The sequence below is a fragment of the Hypanus sabinus genome, chromosome 19, assembly GCF_030144855.1.
Source record: "Hypanus sabinus isolate sHypSab1 chromosome 19, sHypSab1.hap1, whole genome shotgun sequence".
Lineage (NCBI taxonomy): Eukaryota > Metazoa > Chordata > Chondrichthyes > Myliobatiformes > Dasyatidae > Hypanus > Hypanus sabinus.
Window position 1 is genome coordinate 27,277,249 of NC_082724.1, and position 14,031 is coordinate 27,291,279.

At 41.7% G+C, this 14,031-nt stretch overlaps 1 protein-coding gene across 6 annotated transcripts in view; it reads left to right on the plus strand.

Annotated features, from left to right (window-relative positions):
- The window catches only part of LOC132377830 (receptor-type tyrosine-protein phosphatase gamma-like), a 671,456-nt gene that overhangs the window by 12,054 nt on the left and 645,371 nt on the right, over positions 1-14,031 (plus strand). For 4 of the 6 annotated variants that reach the window (XM_059944246.1, XM_059944241.1, XM_059944240.1 and 1 more), the window contains exon 2: positions 11,912-11,962. The exons of the other annotated variants lie outside the window; for them this stretch is intronic. In XM_059944246.1, coding sequence (XP_059800229.1) covers positions 11,912-11,962 — 51 coding nt within the window. The remainder of the gene's footprint in view (positions 1-11,911; positions 11,963-14,031) is intronic. 6 annotated transcript variants of the gene reach the window in all.

A 14,031-nucleotide genomic window follows, 5' to 3' on the forward strand; every position in this document is an offset into this window, starting at 1 on the left:
GAGCGAGAGGATAAGACGTGAAAGTATAGGACCTATCAAATGTGACACTGGGAAAGTGTGTATGGAACCAGAGGAAATAGCAGAGGTACTTAATGAATAGTTTACTTCAGTATTCACTATAGAAAAGGATCTTGGTGATTGTAGTGATGACTTGCAGCAGACTGAAAAGCTTGAGCATGTAGATGTTAAAGAGGATGTGCTGGAGCTTTTGGAAAGCATCAAGTTGGATAAGTTGCCAGGACTGGATGAGATGTACCCCAGGCTACTGTGGGAGGCGAGGGAGGAGATTGCTGAGCCTCTGGTGATGATCTTTGCATCATCAATGGGGACGGGAGAAGTTCCAGAGAATTGGAGGGTTGCGGATGTTGTTCCTTTATTCAAGAAAGGGAGTAGAGGTAGCCCAGTAAGTTATAGACCAGTGATTCTTACCTCAGTGATTGGTAAGTTGATGGAGAAGATCCTGAGAAGCAGGATTTATGTACATTTGGAGAGATATATTATGATTAGAAGTGGTCATCATGGCTTTGCAAAGGGCAGGTCGTGGCTTACGAGCCTGATTGAACTTTTTGAGGATGTGACTAAACACATTGATGAAGGAAGAGCAGTAGATGTAGCGTATATGGAATTCAGCAAGGCATTCGATAAGGTAGACCCATGCAAGGCTGATTGAGAAAGTAAGGAGGCATGGGATCCATGGAGACATTGCTTTGTGGATCCAGAACTGGCTTGCCCACAGAAGGCAAAGAGTGATGGGTCATATATGCATGGAGGTTAGTCACCAGTGGAGTGCCTCAGGGATCTGTTCTGGGACCCTTACTCTTTGTGATTTTTATAAATGACCTTGTTGAGGAAGTGGAGGGATGGGTTAGTAAGATTGCTGATGACACAAAGGTTGGGGATGTGGATAGTACGGAGGGCTGTCAGAGGTTACGGCAGGATATTGATAGGATGCAAGACTGGGCTGAGAAGTGGCAGATGAAGTTCAACCCAGATAAGTGCGAGATGGTTCATTTTGATAGGTCAGATATGATGGCTGAATATAGTATTCATGGTAAGACTCTGGTAGTGTGGAGGATCAGAGGGATCTTAGGGTCTGAGTCCATAGGATGCTCAAAGCAGCTGTGCTGGTTGACTCTGTGGTTAAGAAAGCGTATGGTGTATTGGCCTTCATCAATTGTGGAATTGAATTTAGGAGCTGAGAGGTAATGTTGCAGCTGTGTAGGACCCTGGTCAGACCCCACTTGGAGTACTGTGCTCAGTTCTGGTTGCCTCACTGCAGGAAGGACATGGAAGCCATAGAAAGGGTGCAGAGGAGATTTACAAGGACGTTGCCTGGATTGGGGAGCATTCCTTATGAGAATAGGTTGAGTGAATTCAGCCTTTTCTCCTTGGAGCGAAGGAGGATAAGAGGTGACATGATAGAGATGTATAAGCTGATAAGAGGCATTGATCGTGTGGGTGGAGGCTTTTTTCAGGGCTGAAGTGGTTTCCACAAGAGGACACAGGTTTAAGGTGCTGGGGAGTAGATACAGAGGAAATGTCAGGGGTAAGTTTTTTACTGAAGAGTGGTGAATGCATGGAATGGGCTGCCGGCAATGGTGGTGAAGGCGAATACGATAAAGTCTTTTAAGAGACTTTTAGATAGGTACACAGAGCTTAGTAAAATAGAGGGTTGTAGGTAAACCTGGTAATTACTAAGGTAGGGACATGTTTGGCACAACTTTGTGGGCCGAAGGTCCTGTATTGTGCGGTAGGTATGTTTCTATGTATTTCATTTGCCACTTTCTTGCCCATTCTCCTAATCGGTCCAAGTCCTTCTTCATCCTACCTGATTCCTCAACACTACCTGCCCCTCCTCCAATCTTTGTATCATCTGCAGACTTGGCAACAAAGCATTCTATTCCATCACCTAAATCATTTATGTATAGCATAAAAAGAAGTGGTTCAGTTATTCGAGAAAGGTTCAAAGAATAAGCTGGGTAATTATAGGCAGATGAGCCGGACTCCAGCAATGGGTAAGTTATTGGGACAGGATATATAAGTAATTAGGTAGTCAGGGACTGATTAGAGATGGTCAATGGGGGTTTATGCATGGCAGGTTGAGTCTAACCGATCTTAAGGAGTTTTTAGATGAGGTTACCAGGAAAGTTGATTAAGGAAAAGCAGTGAATATTGTCTCTGTGAATTTAAACTTGGTCTTTGATAAAGCCCAAGATGGAAGGCTAGTCAACAAGTTTCAGTCGCGAAGCATTCAATATGAAGAGGTAAATTGGATTCAACATTAGCTTTTTGGAAGAAGTCAGAGTGGTAGTAGATGGTTGCCTCTCTGGACTGGAGGCCTGTCTAATGGTATGCCACAGGGATTGATGCTGGGTCCATTGAAGTTTGTCATTTATATTAACGATTTGGATGATAATGTGGTAAACTGGATCAGATCATTTGTAGATGTAACCAGGACTGAGCGCATCACAAACATGAGAAAATCTGTAGATGCTTACACAGGACTTATACAGTGAATGGTAGGGCACTAAGGAGTGCAGTAGAACAAAGCGGTCAGGGAATATAGATAAATAACTCCCTGAAAGTGATGTCGTAGCTGGATTAGGTCATAAAGAGAGCTTTTAGCACATTGACCTACATAAATCAAAGTATTGAGTGCAGGATGTTGGTCTTGCCAAATTTGAAGTATTGTGTGTCTATTTTATTGTAAGAAAATATCCTAGATAGATGCATTAGGTGAATTGGAGTAAAGGGATGTCCAGCTTCAACTGGAACTGATTTTACTGATAGGAAGCTGTATCACTTTCAACTCTTGGTTGAAAGTGCCACTTCCCTTTGCATATGTGGAACCCACTAAGTGTAAGATTGCAGCTGTCAAAAATTCATTAATTTGAAAAATTCTGCCTTGGCTATCTGGAACACCTGGTTACTAGCCATTTTAATTTTCATTCTCATTCCCACAATTATATATCTATCCCCTGGGGTTCTTCCACTACCAAGGTGAGGCCAAATCAAACTAGAGGAGCAGTGTGGCGACCCACTTCCTAGCGCACTCGAACCGGCTCACTAATAGCCAGCGCGCTGGCACAAAGGCCAGTCCCAAAAGGGCGCCAGGTCTGCTTCACCAACAAAGGGAAAAGCCTGTGGGGAATTGTGAGTACGTGCCCCCTACAGCATCCGTGCCCGGGGAGGGCGGGATCAGGGAGGCTTTAAAGCAAGGCTATGAAGTGCGAATAAAATCTTCTTTAACTGCAGTTTACCGACTCCATGTCGTTATTTTAACACTGCGTGTAGCACACCGCTACAACAGCACCTTTTATTCTCCCTTGGTTTTCTACAACTGTACAGCAAGAACATTGAATTTTCCAGCTTCTGGTTAACTGCTCATCCTTTTGCTTCTCTCCTCCTGATCTACCAATTTATTCCTACACTCACCCCAGCCCCCATCACCTTTTTGTCTGCTGCTGCCCCACCTTCTCCATCTGCCCATCACCCACATTCTCCTCCAACTGGATCCCCTTCACTATTGCTCTTATCTGATTTCCCTAATGATTCCATGCTTCACCATATTTCCATTCTCCCCTCTTCCACTTTCCTATCACCCTTTGTCATCTGAATCTACCTATCACTTGATAGTTCCTGTGCCACCTGTACCTTTCACTTTTTTATGCTGGCTGTCTTCCTTCTATCCTTCAATCCAGATAAAGGGTCTAATACCAAAATGTCAATTGTCATTCTTCAGAAATGATGCCTGACCCACTGAGATCCACCAGCATCATGCATGTTGCTGCAGATTCCAGTGCCTGCATTCTCATGTCTTCAGGTACCCAACTATATGGCTTTTGTTTCTGTTATTGGTAGGGGCCTCCTTCAAAAAATTGTTTGGCTTTGAGAGCTATATCAAGACTGAAGGATTTTATAAACATATAATTTAGTTTGAAATGAGTGAGGTTTGGGCCAAGTCCAGAGAGATCCACATCATTTTCAGTCCTTTTTCTGTCTCAGATGATGCCTAACTTACTGAGAACTTTCCAGCATCTGCAGATTTTCTCTTGTTTGCTGAGAACTTCATTTTTTTTCATACTTCAGAAGTTGGTTACCCCATATGTGACTTGCCTCATCACTTCCCCAACCTACAAGCCACATTAAAAGGATGTAACTGAAATAACAAAATTTTTGCCTCTGCACTAGAAGTATAATGTGCCTCAAAGCAAACAGTGAAATATTTGACCACCTCAGATTCAGGTTTAGATTTATTTATCACATGTATGTTGAAACATGCAGTGAAATGTGACGTTTTTTTAACTACCAGCATAACCCAAGAATGTGTTGAGGAGCAGCCCACAAGTGTTGCCACAGATTCCAGCGCCGACATAGCATGCCCACAATGTTCAAGACTAAACAGAACACAACAGGTAGCAAAACTAGTCCTTTTCCTCCCTCCCTACTGCCTGCCCACCCACCCACACAGAAGGATAGACCTCCAGTTTCGGCCATTGGGTTTTGATGTCTGGACTAATAATTGACCTTCGGGCTCTAGTCTTCAGTATCGACTCTTGGACTAGCTGATAACGGAACTCTGAACTCCAGGCACGCTGACTGCTCACAAGGACTCCTGGTCACTGGAATTCAAGTGCTGAGTGGAGGTCTGACCTCTTGACTCCTTCACATCCTTGTCCCTCAGCCCTAATCTGAACTTTAACTCCCCTCTCTGTCCCCAGAACCATCCTTATCAACAAAAAAAAAGGCTGAGCCACACTCTCAATGAAGACAGCAGCTAAAACTATGATCTTTATAGCCCCTCATCCTTTAGTTACCCCTGCAAAAGAGGCAATGCATTTCAGCTTTCCCTCAGCCAGCAGGATCATTACTAAAGCTCATTTATTCCAATAAATAAAAGGCAAATTTCCAAAACTTTTCTGTGGGACTCGAAAAAAGTCAGTCCACAACAAGTTGGTGTCTAAGTACCCATGGCACAAAGCATTCCATGCTCCAGTTGACTCTCAAGAAACCAGTCAGTGACAATGATTCTCTTGAGTACATGATATTCCCCCATCTACCTAGTGCAGGCTTTCCTCTGCATGGCCAACACTATGTATTAAATTTACCTACTTGAATGAGTTTTACAATAAGACAATGGAGAGGTGTTATTTGAGAATTGCCCTGCTTCATGAGAGTGCGCAGTATACATTATGTGCCATACACTATGGTCTCTTTTACATCATTTAATATTTGCATCAAAACATGTTCAGGTTGATAGATTTTTCTAAGTTTTACCTCCCCTCCCTCACAAAGATATTTTTATGGGATGTAGGTTTAATTTTGGGAGCCAGCAACTCTCCAGTGTGTTGCAATTTATTTTTATGAATCTGGAGAATACAAGCAGATTATTTATCTACAGAGACCATTTGAGAGTGAAGAGAAGGGACTTGTACAGTGAAATCAGACAAAGGACGGTGACACTCATCTGGAGCTGATAGCTTTTCCATGTCATGAATACATAAACACAAACTTTATAGTCTTTTTCATAGATCCAACTGACTCCTAGTTTTAAACTATCTTGTATCTCAAATATTCTTCAGTTAAGGGTTTGAACTGAATTCAAAAGTAGCTGCCTGCCTTGACTGTGTTATGTGTAAGACATGCTGAACAAGTTAGAACTGTTTTTGTTAAATAGACAGGTGATAAATACTCAAAAGTATTTGTTGAGTTAAGGTTGGATATAATTCTATCAGCAGCTGATTGTTTGAATTTGAGTTAGATCTGTGCTGTCCTCTTCCATCTGAATTTCTCAACTAATAGAAAATTTAAGCTATAAAGGCCCATCCAGTCTGGGAGGGGAAGAATAATTTGTATTGTAATTTTCCATAAGACTTGGAATAGAAGAGATAAAGACTTGGTGATGATTGTTTTTCATAGGCAAATTGCAGTCTGAGAGACCACGCAAAGTTTTGCAACAGCATGTAATTGAGAGAAATAGAATATCTATTTCCACTGCAAGAAATCACTTTTCCAGTCTGAATATCAAGGGTTCACTGAAATGAAAGCAGACACTGCAAGTGTTTTAAGAACATGCTCTTGCACACGCCATATCTCGAAAGCAAGAGATTCCTATTTTAAAGTTAGCAGGCACTAATGTAGGTATCAATTCTTAAACTTCCCAACAGAGTAGGTCTCCAATTAGGCAGTTTTCCATGTTGACATATAACCTGTTTCAGAAGTCCATTATTCTCTGAGGATGGAAGAGCTGTCAGCCTCATACTGCTTTCATGTAACTCTGTGACCATGACCTTTGGTTCTTTCTAGCTGATCAAGCTGAAGCAATTGGTTCATGTGAACACTGACAAATCCCACCATTATTCTCATTTTTATATCATAAGAATATGGCATAGAATAAATCTGTTTATCTTGTTCTTAAAACTAGAGGATTGCTGATGCTAACTTGAGTTTACCATCCAGAAGTGCAGTTTGCATTTGCCTCATACCCATTCTGGAGAAAGAGGGCATATGTTGCTGGTTCAAAGCATCCTGCATTTCAGGAGTAGAAACTTAAATGATGATATAAAAATTTTGACAGCTGGCAAAACCTTGATTTCAGCTTCGCTGGCTAGCAAATGTGAAAGAGATTTTTAAATGTCATCTTTATCACTTGTGTGGGATCATGATGCTGATTCTCCCCTAGTACACATTTGTGGAATCTCAGCCAGATTGAGACTTGCTGCAGGACTCCATTGAGAATCCACAGGCAGAGTGAATTTACAAGCTTGATGTATTTTACTGCTGCATAAATTTGGTGCCTCTGCATTTAACTGCACTTGTGTGGATGACCCACACTTGCTGGAATTTCACCAGGTAACTGCCATCAATTCCAGTAGGAACTGCTTGTATTTAACAGTAAGATTTAGGACATACATTGTGAGTTTATGATGGTAACTCAATGTTTTAGATACACATTTAACTTCGAGATGTAGCTTTTCAAAAACTTCACATGCAAGGAGAGCAAAGCTGGACACCTTTGTCCATTTGAGACCTATTCAAGCACAAAATAGTACACATAGTATTTTAATAAATTTTTAAAATACAACTCAAAACATTTGAAAATAATGGACTACTGTTCTGTTTCTTGTTTATCACTAACTTCAATTATGTCCACAATAAGACTCCCAGAGATAAGTGCCATAAGTAACAGAGCATAGCCAAACACAACCTTTTTAATATGTGGGAATTCAGCTAGTTTTCAATTCATCACAGCAGATTTCCAATATTTGTGTAGAAAAAACTTGAAGGAAAGCCTTCAAATACTTTCTAACACTGTTTGGATGGTATAGCTGATTACCTATTGGTGATTTCAAAAGAGTCAGTCAAACTGTTGTACCCTAGCTTGTTTGTTACAAGTAATTTTGGAACCATATTTTAGCCTTGTTCTAGTGTGCTTTGATCACATGGTTCACGCAAAGCAATAACATCATATTTCAAAAGGAATGCCAAGCATCACAGTCAGTTTTCTGCCCCTCACCATGAAAAATATATCATTGCCAAAGTGTATTCGATCCAAGTTTGTGACACATATCATTCAAAATGATGCAGCAAAGATTTTTTTCTGCCCTCTAATCACCTCAGTAAAATTTAAGATTTCAATCTGGTTAATCAGTGTCATATTTTAGAATGTGCAGCAGTATATTGTTTGAGTCCAATGTCCTCTGCTTGGATCAAAACAAGAAGGATAAACCATTGATGGACATTTTTATTCAAGGTAATGTAGAATCCCCTTCCTTTAAGGACTACAGGGAAATTAACTGATATAAGTGCAATGAATTGTGAAGTGTTACTGTGTTAAATTAAGTCATAGGAGTACACTGACGTCAATATTTTCAATAGATTAAAGAAGCAGGCTTTTATCTTGTGAATAACACCTTTTAAAAAAAAAATGGCTTACCAACTTCAAAACAAGAATCTTTAATCCTTTTCGCTCCTAATGGAGCATAGGGCCTCAACAAAAGTCCTCCACTTCCTGTGATCTCTAGCAGATGTTTTTGCAGTCTCCCAAGTTTGGCCAGCGGCTTTCAGTTCATCCAAAAGCCTACGCCTCCAGGCTTGCTTTGGGCAACCTTCTCTTCCCTTGTGGATTCCATTCGAGTGATTGTCGAGTGACATTCGACTGGCTCTTCCTCAAGGTATGGCCGACCCATCTCCACTTCCTGCTCCATATCTGGAATACAATGGGTTCTTGGTTTGCTCTCTTCCATAGGTCTAGGTTTGACACTCTGTCGTACCACTTGAGGCGGAGGATCTGCTGGAGGCATTTGTTGAGAAAGGTTGCAGCTGGTGTTAGTGATTCTCCATGTTTCGGATCCATATAGCAGGATGGCTTTCACATTGGAGCTGAATATACGGAGCTTAGTTTTGACAGAGATGACCGTAGATCTCCAAACAGGTTGCAGGGTTGTGAAGGCATGTTGGGCTTTTCCGATCCTTGCTCTGATGTTCTCATCTGTACCTCCTGATTTACTGATTTTGCTTCCGAGGTAGGTGAATTTATCTACATCTTCAACTATTCGTCCTTCAATCCGTAATGGCTCCTCTTGTTTGTTATTAATGCGTAGAACTTTGGTCTTCTCTTGACTGATCTTAAGGCCTACTCGCTGTGAGGTCTCTCCCAAGGAATCTTGCCAGGTCTTCCAATTTCCCTATTAACATCCACTGGATGCCTTTCTCTGAGCCAGCATAGGCTGTTCTTGTAGCCCAGTCAAGTACCACAAGAAAAAGTAGAGGCGACATCAGGCATCCCTGTCTGACTCCAGTAGTGACCAGGAACTCTTCAGACAGTCTCGCATCGTGGATGACCCTGCATGAGAAGCCATCATAAAGCTGCTTGATGATATTCACCATCTCTTCCGGTATACCATAGTGTCGTAAGATGCTCCACATTGACTTTCTGTCCAGGCTGTCAAATGCCTTCTCTAAATCAATAAAACACACATATAGTGGAGTTTGCCATTCTATTGTCTGCTCCACAATGACTTTAAGTGTAGCTATCTGGTCAATGCATGATCTCTCTTTCCTGAACCCTGCTAGCTCATCTCTAAGTCTCTGGTCAATGGTGTCTTTCATCCGCTCCAAGATGACCCTGGTGAGAACTTTGCTAGGAATGGACAACAAGGTGATCCCCCTCCACTTGCCACACAGTGAAAGATATCCAGATTTTGGCAGCTTCACAAGGAGGCCCTTCTTCCAATCTGATGGGATCTCTCCTGTTCTCCACATCAAATTCAGCAGTATATGCAAATGGTCCACCATAACCTCTCCACCCTCTTTCAATGCTTCTGCAGGAATGTTGTCCTTTCCAGCAGCCTTGCCATTCTTCAGGCTTTTCAGGGCTTTTCGAATTTCTTGCTTGGTAATTTCACCTATATTGATGTTGAGTGGGTCTCCAGGCTCCAGGTCAGGTGGGTTCTGTGGTGGTGGTCTATTCAATACTTCCTGGAAGTGTTCCTTCCTTCTCACCAGCTGATCTTCAACCGAAGTGAGCAGATGGCCTGTCTTGCCTCGAAACAGGTCTGTTGAAATTGCTTTTCTTCCCTCTCAATAGTTGTCGTGTAGAGTGCCTTGAGGTCCCTTTTATTGGCTGCTGTTTCTGCTTGCTCTGCTATTTCATTGAAGTATGACCTCTTGTCCTTTCTGAGCTGTTTCTTCACTTCCTTGGCCATCACACTGTACCTGTTGGCGGCGATTTGTTTCTGTTGCCGGGTTCTGGCCTGATTCAACTACTGTTTGAGCTTTTTCCTCTCCTCCACCTTCTGCCATGTCTCGTCCCTGATCCAAGGTTTACCTTTGACTGGTGGTCTTCCCAGTAATTCTTCGCAGGCTCCTACAGTGGCCTGCTTGAAGGTAATCCAGGCGTGTTTTGCTGTTCCCTCATCTTGTTCCTCTATTTGAAGAGCCCCAAAGTGATTTTGCAAAGCAATGTGGAAACCTTTCTTGTTCTCTTCTGTCTGTAGTTTTTTAACATCAAACTTTATTCGTGTGTTCTGTTGCTTCTTCTTGGCTGACAGCTTCATCTTCAGCTTTGCAACAGCCAAGTGGTGGTCAGATCCAATATCTGCTCCTCTTTTGGCTCCCACATCTTGCAATGAACTTCTCCAGCGTTGGCGGACTATGACATGATCAATCTGGTTCTCTGTTTGATGGTCAGGCGCGACCCAGGTTATCTTGTGGCAGCGTTGGTGGGGAAAGAGGGTACCTTCAATGGTCAGTTCATTGAAGGCACAGAAGTTGGTAACGAGTTCTCCATTTTCATTCATATTCCCCAAACCATTCTGGCCCATCTCTCTCTCTCTCTGCCAGTGTCATCGATGCCTACTTTGGCATTCAGATCTCCCATGACGATCAACATATCTTGCTTAGGTACCTTTCCAACTACCGCTTGAAGCTGGGTGTAGAAGAGATCTTTTTCTTCTTCCTCTGTGTTGTTAGTTGGAGCGTAGCACAGGACAATGGATACCTTCTGGAATCTGGACTCAAACCTGGCTGTGATGATACGGTCGGACACTGGTTCCCATTCTATCAAACTTCTGGCTGCTGCTTTGGACAACATCAGAGCCACATCAGCCTCATACGGGTCTTCCTCTTTTTCTTTGCCAGAATAGAGCAGAGTTTCTCCCGTCTGCAGTTTGGTCTCACCAAAAGTATTCCACCTTGCTTCGCACATGCCCAGGAGTGTGAGGTGGTATTGGCTCATTTCCTTCACTGCCTGCGCGCACCTACCTGTCTCCCAAAGCAATCTCTCATTCCATGTTCCAATTAGGATAAATTTCTTCTGTGAGAGCAGCTTTGGAACCTCCATTATGGTTTTCCTCGGGTGAAGGAGGGTTGTCAGCCCTGCAGCTTCCTGACGGGTTTGGTTGCAGCGCGTCATCAGCCTTCTGAATGGGTCCCTGCTTTTCCCGAGATCTGGGTTAGTGGTTGACAATCCGTTAACGGTTTCTGTAACAATTGCTTGTTTTATGTGAACCCATTGCACTACCCCCAACCTGGAGGACCAGGGGTTTTCTGTTGGGGTCACCTTCCCCTAGGCGATGGCATTTCCATGCTAACGAGCTCCACCTGCCCGGGTTTGAAATCAGAGTTTACCCTCTCCTAGATAGGCTGCCATCCAAGGCTAATGAGTCCTATCTACCCGGGTTTGGAATCGGAGTTCCTTCTCCTAGGCTATGTTGGTCCGCGGGCACCTTCTTCCATATTATCCGGTACACCCCTCACACAAGGGATCCCCCATCCACCACCCAGGGGACGCGCCTCAACGCCGTATAGCCCCAGCGCGAGGTCAAAACAAGAATAGGAAACATAAATGAGTGTTAGAGAATTATGACAATCAAAAGTTACTTGATTGTAGAAAAGATAGCGGTTAATGAAAGGTTGAAACAAATTGAGTATAATGGATTCTGGTTAATTGGGACACAACGGGACCGGTACTTTTTGGCCCAAATAAGCAGCTATTCCAATTAGCCGAAGTTTGACGGAAATATTTAAAAATATAAAAAAATGCAAACTGAATAACAAATTATGTTTTTAAATAAAATATAGAACAAAACAGTTCTGACTTGTCTTGCTGCTTATTTCTCGTCAACTGTTAGTAACAAAAATCGTTGCATTTTGAACACAAGCATGGACAACTGATGCTATTTAAAATATGTTTGCTCGAAGCATCGTGTACTGTCCAATGGCCATGCATGTGCATGTGATTGATGCTAGTTAGAAACTTCAGCAACAGTCTCCTGTCCCAATTAAGCAGCATAATGCCTCAAATAAATGAAGGGAATCCCAGCTATTTTCTCAATTCATGTTTTGTTCTGTAAGAGTTGTCTCAAATAAACAACTGCACCAATTAACTGGAATCCACTGTATTTTACAGAATTCAAACTTAAAAAACAGCTAGAAAAGGAAAGATGTGAAGAGAATGTAGGTAAAATAACTTATATTTGTAAAATTATTTTAACAATATTTTCACTTTTGCCTTAATTCCACATTTTATTTCTGATGTTCATTTTTTAGTCTTGTGTGAAAGCTGTGAACTAAAAATAGATAAAATTCTCAGGGCTGTCATGTGGGATTGTTTTTGATTGATAATGGTGTCAATACTAGAACAAAATAGTGTAGTAATTGAATCAATTGAGACTGAAGCTGGCATATTAAATTGCTGTATCATGGTGAATATTTTTGATTACTAGCCAAATGTAATACTTTTGATTAATTTTTATTCTGGCAAAAATGAAGTTAATGTTACTGAAATGTTCTAATAAATAAATTTTCTGATGCTTGTTTAAAAACAGCATATAATTAAAGTTTGTATTTGCCAAATAACATAGTATCTTTAAAATGTTTTATTAGTATGACTAAATTTGGTATAGAAAATACACAACTCTCCTCTCAGCCTGCCCATGGAATCTTCATTTGCATTCGGTTCTCAGCATTGCATTAGAAGGTGATGTTGCCAGAACAGATATAAAAGCTGAAAATGAAAACCTAAAACAGCAGATGCTGGAAATCTGGATACAGGCCAGTTCTGCTGTAGGTTAACTACCTGCGATATTAACACGTATCTTTCTAACTGCATGGGCGGTGCCGGGTTTGCTGGGCATTCCCGACAGTTCTAAACTTAATTTGACAATTTTTAACATGCTTCTTGTTTTGTTGGTTTTCTGTCTTTTTAAAGTTGTCATTAATTTTTTAACTATGCTGTTTCATCAACAGCTTATCACCTCAGCAATCCTGGTCTTGCCCACCGTGGAGCTTAACAGTACATCCCATTAGGCCCAGGGTGTTGTGCCAAGCTTTTAACCTACTGTAAGATCAATCTAATCCTTTCTTCCTACATACCACCACATTTTTCTATCATGCATGTGCCTAAGAGTTTCTTAAATCCCACCAATGTTTCTGCATCACGCACCAATCACTCTCCGTGTTTAATACCCCTGACAATCCTGCATACTTTCCTCCAATCAGCTTACAATTATGCCCTCTTGTATTAGCTGAGAAGAAGTCTCTGGCTATCCACTCAATCTATGCCTCTTATAACCTTGTTCAGCTCTATCAAGTCTTCTCTTATCCTTTGCTCACTCAACCTATCTTCATAAGACATGTCTTCTACAACTTTATCTTGCAGTTCTTGAACTCCATCCCCTGACTACAGGGTAAATGCAAGCAGGTTTTTTTCAATTGAGGTTGGGTGAGAGTAGAACTCAAACTCATGGATTAAGGGCAAAAGGTTAAGGGGAACATGAAGGGGAGCTTGGGTGGTGAGAGCGTGGAACAAGCAGCCAGCAGAAGTTGTGGGTCTGGATGTAAGTTCAATTTCAACATTTAAGAACAATTTCAATCAGTACATGGATGGGAGGGGTATGGAGGTCTATGGTCTGGGTGCAAATCAATGCGACTAGGGAGATTAATTGTTCAGCAGAGACTAGATGGGGCAGAGGACCTGCTTCTGTGCTGTAGAGTCCTATGACTCTCTCAGTAATGCAGACAGCATAACCTTAACAACTTAACAGCTGTCTTAACAACCTGACTAACTTGCACAGCTACTTTGAGGTATCTAAGTACATGGACCCCAAAATTCCTCTTTTCCTTTGGACTACCAAGGATTCTGGCTTCAAATTTGATCTTCCAAAATGAAGCACTTAACACCGAAGAGTTATGAAGTATTCTTCAATCTGAAGTATTAAATTTGTTTCTTTCCACAAATGCTGCTTGACCTATTGAGTTTAAAAGCTGAAAATGTTGGGAATGCTCAATAACACCCAACATTTGCTGCTTTTGAGTATTTCCTCTATTTACTTAGATTTATAAACTTTTACTAAACACCACTCATTCTTCTGGTTATGTCAAATTTACTTATCTACAAGGGGTGATTGATAAGTTTATGGCCCAAGGTGGGAATCAGTTTTAGAAAACCTAGCACATTTATTTTTCGACTTAGTCCCCTCTTACATTAATACACTTAGTCCAGCTATCATGGAGCATTCAGATCCCTTC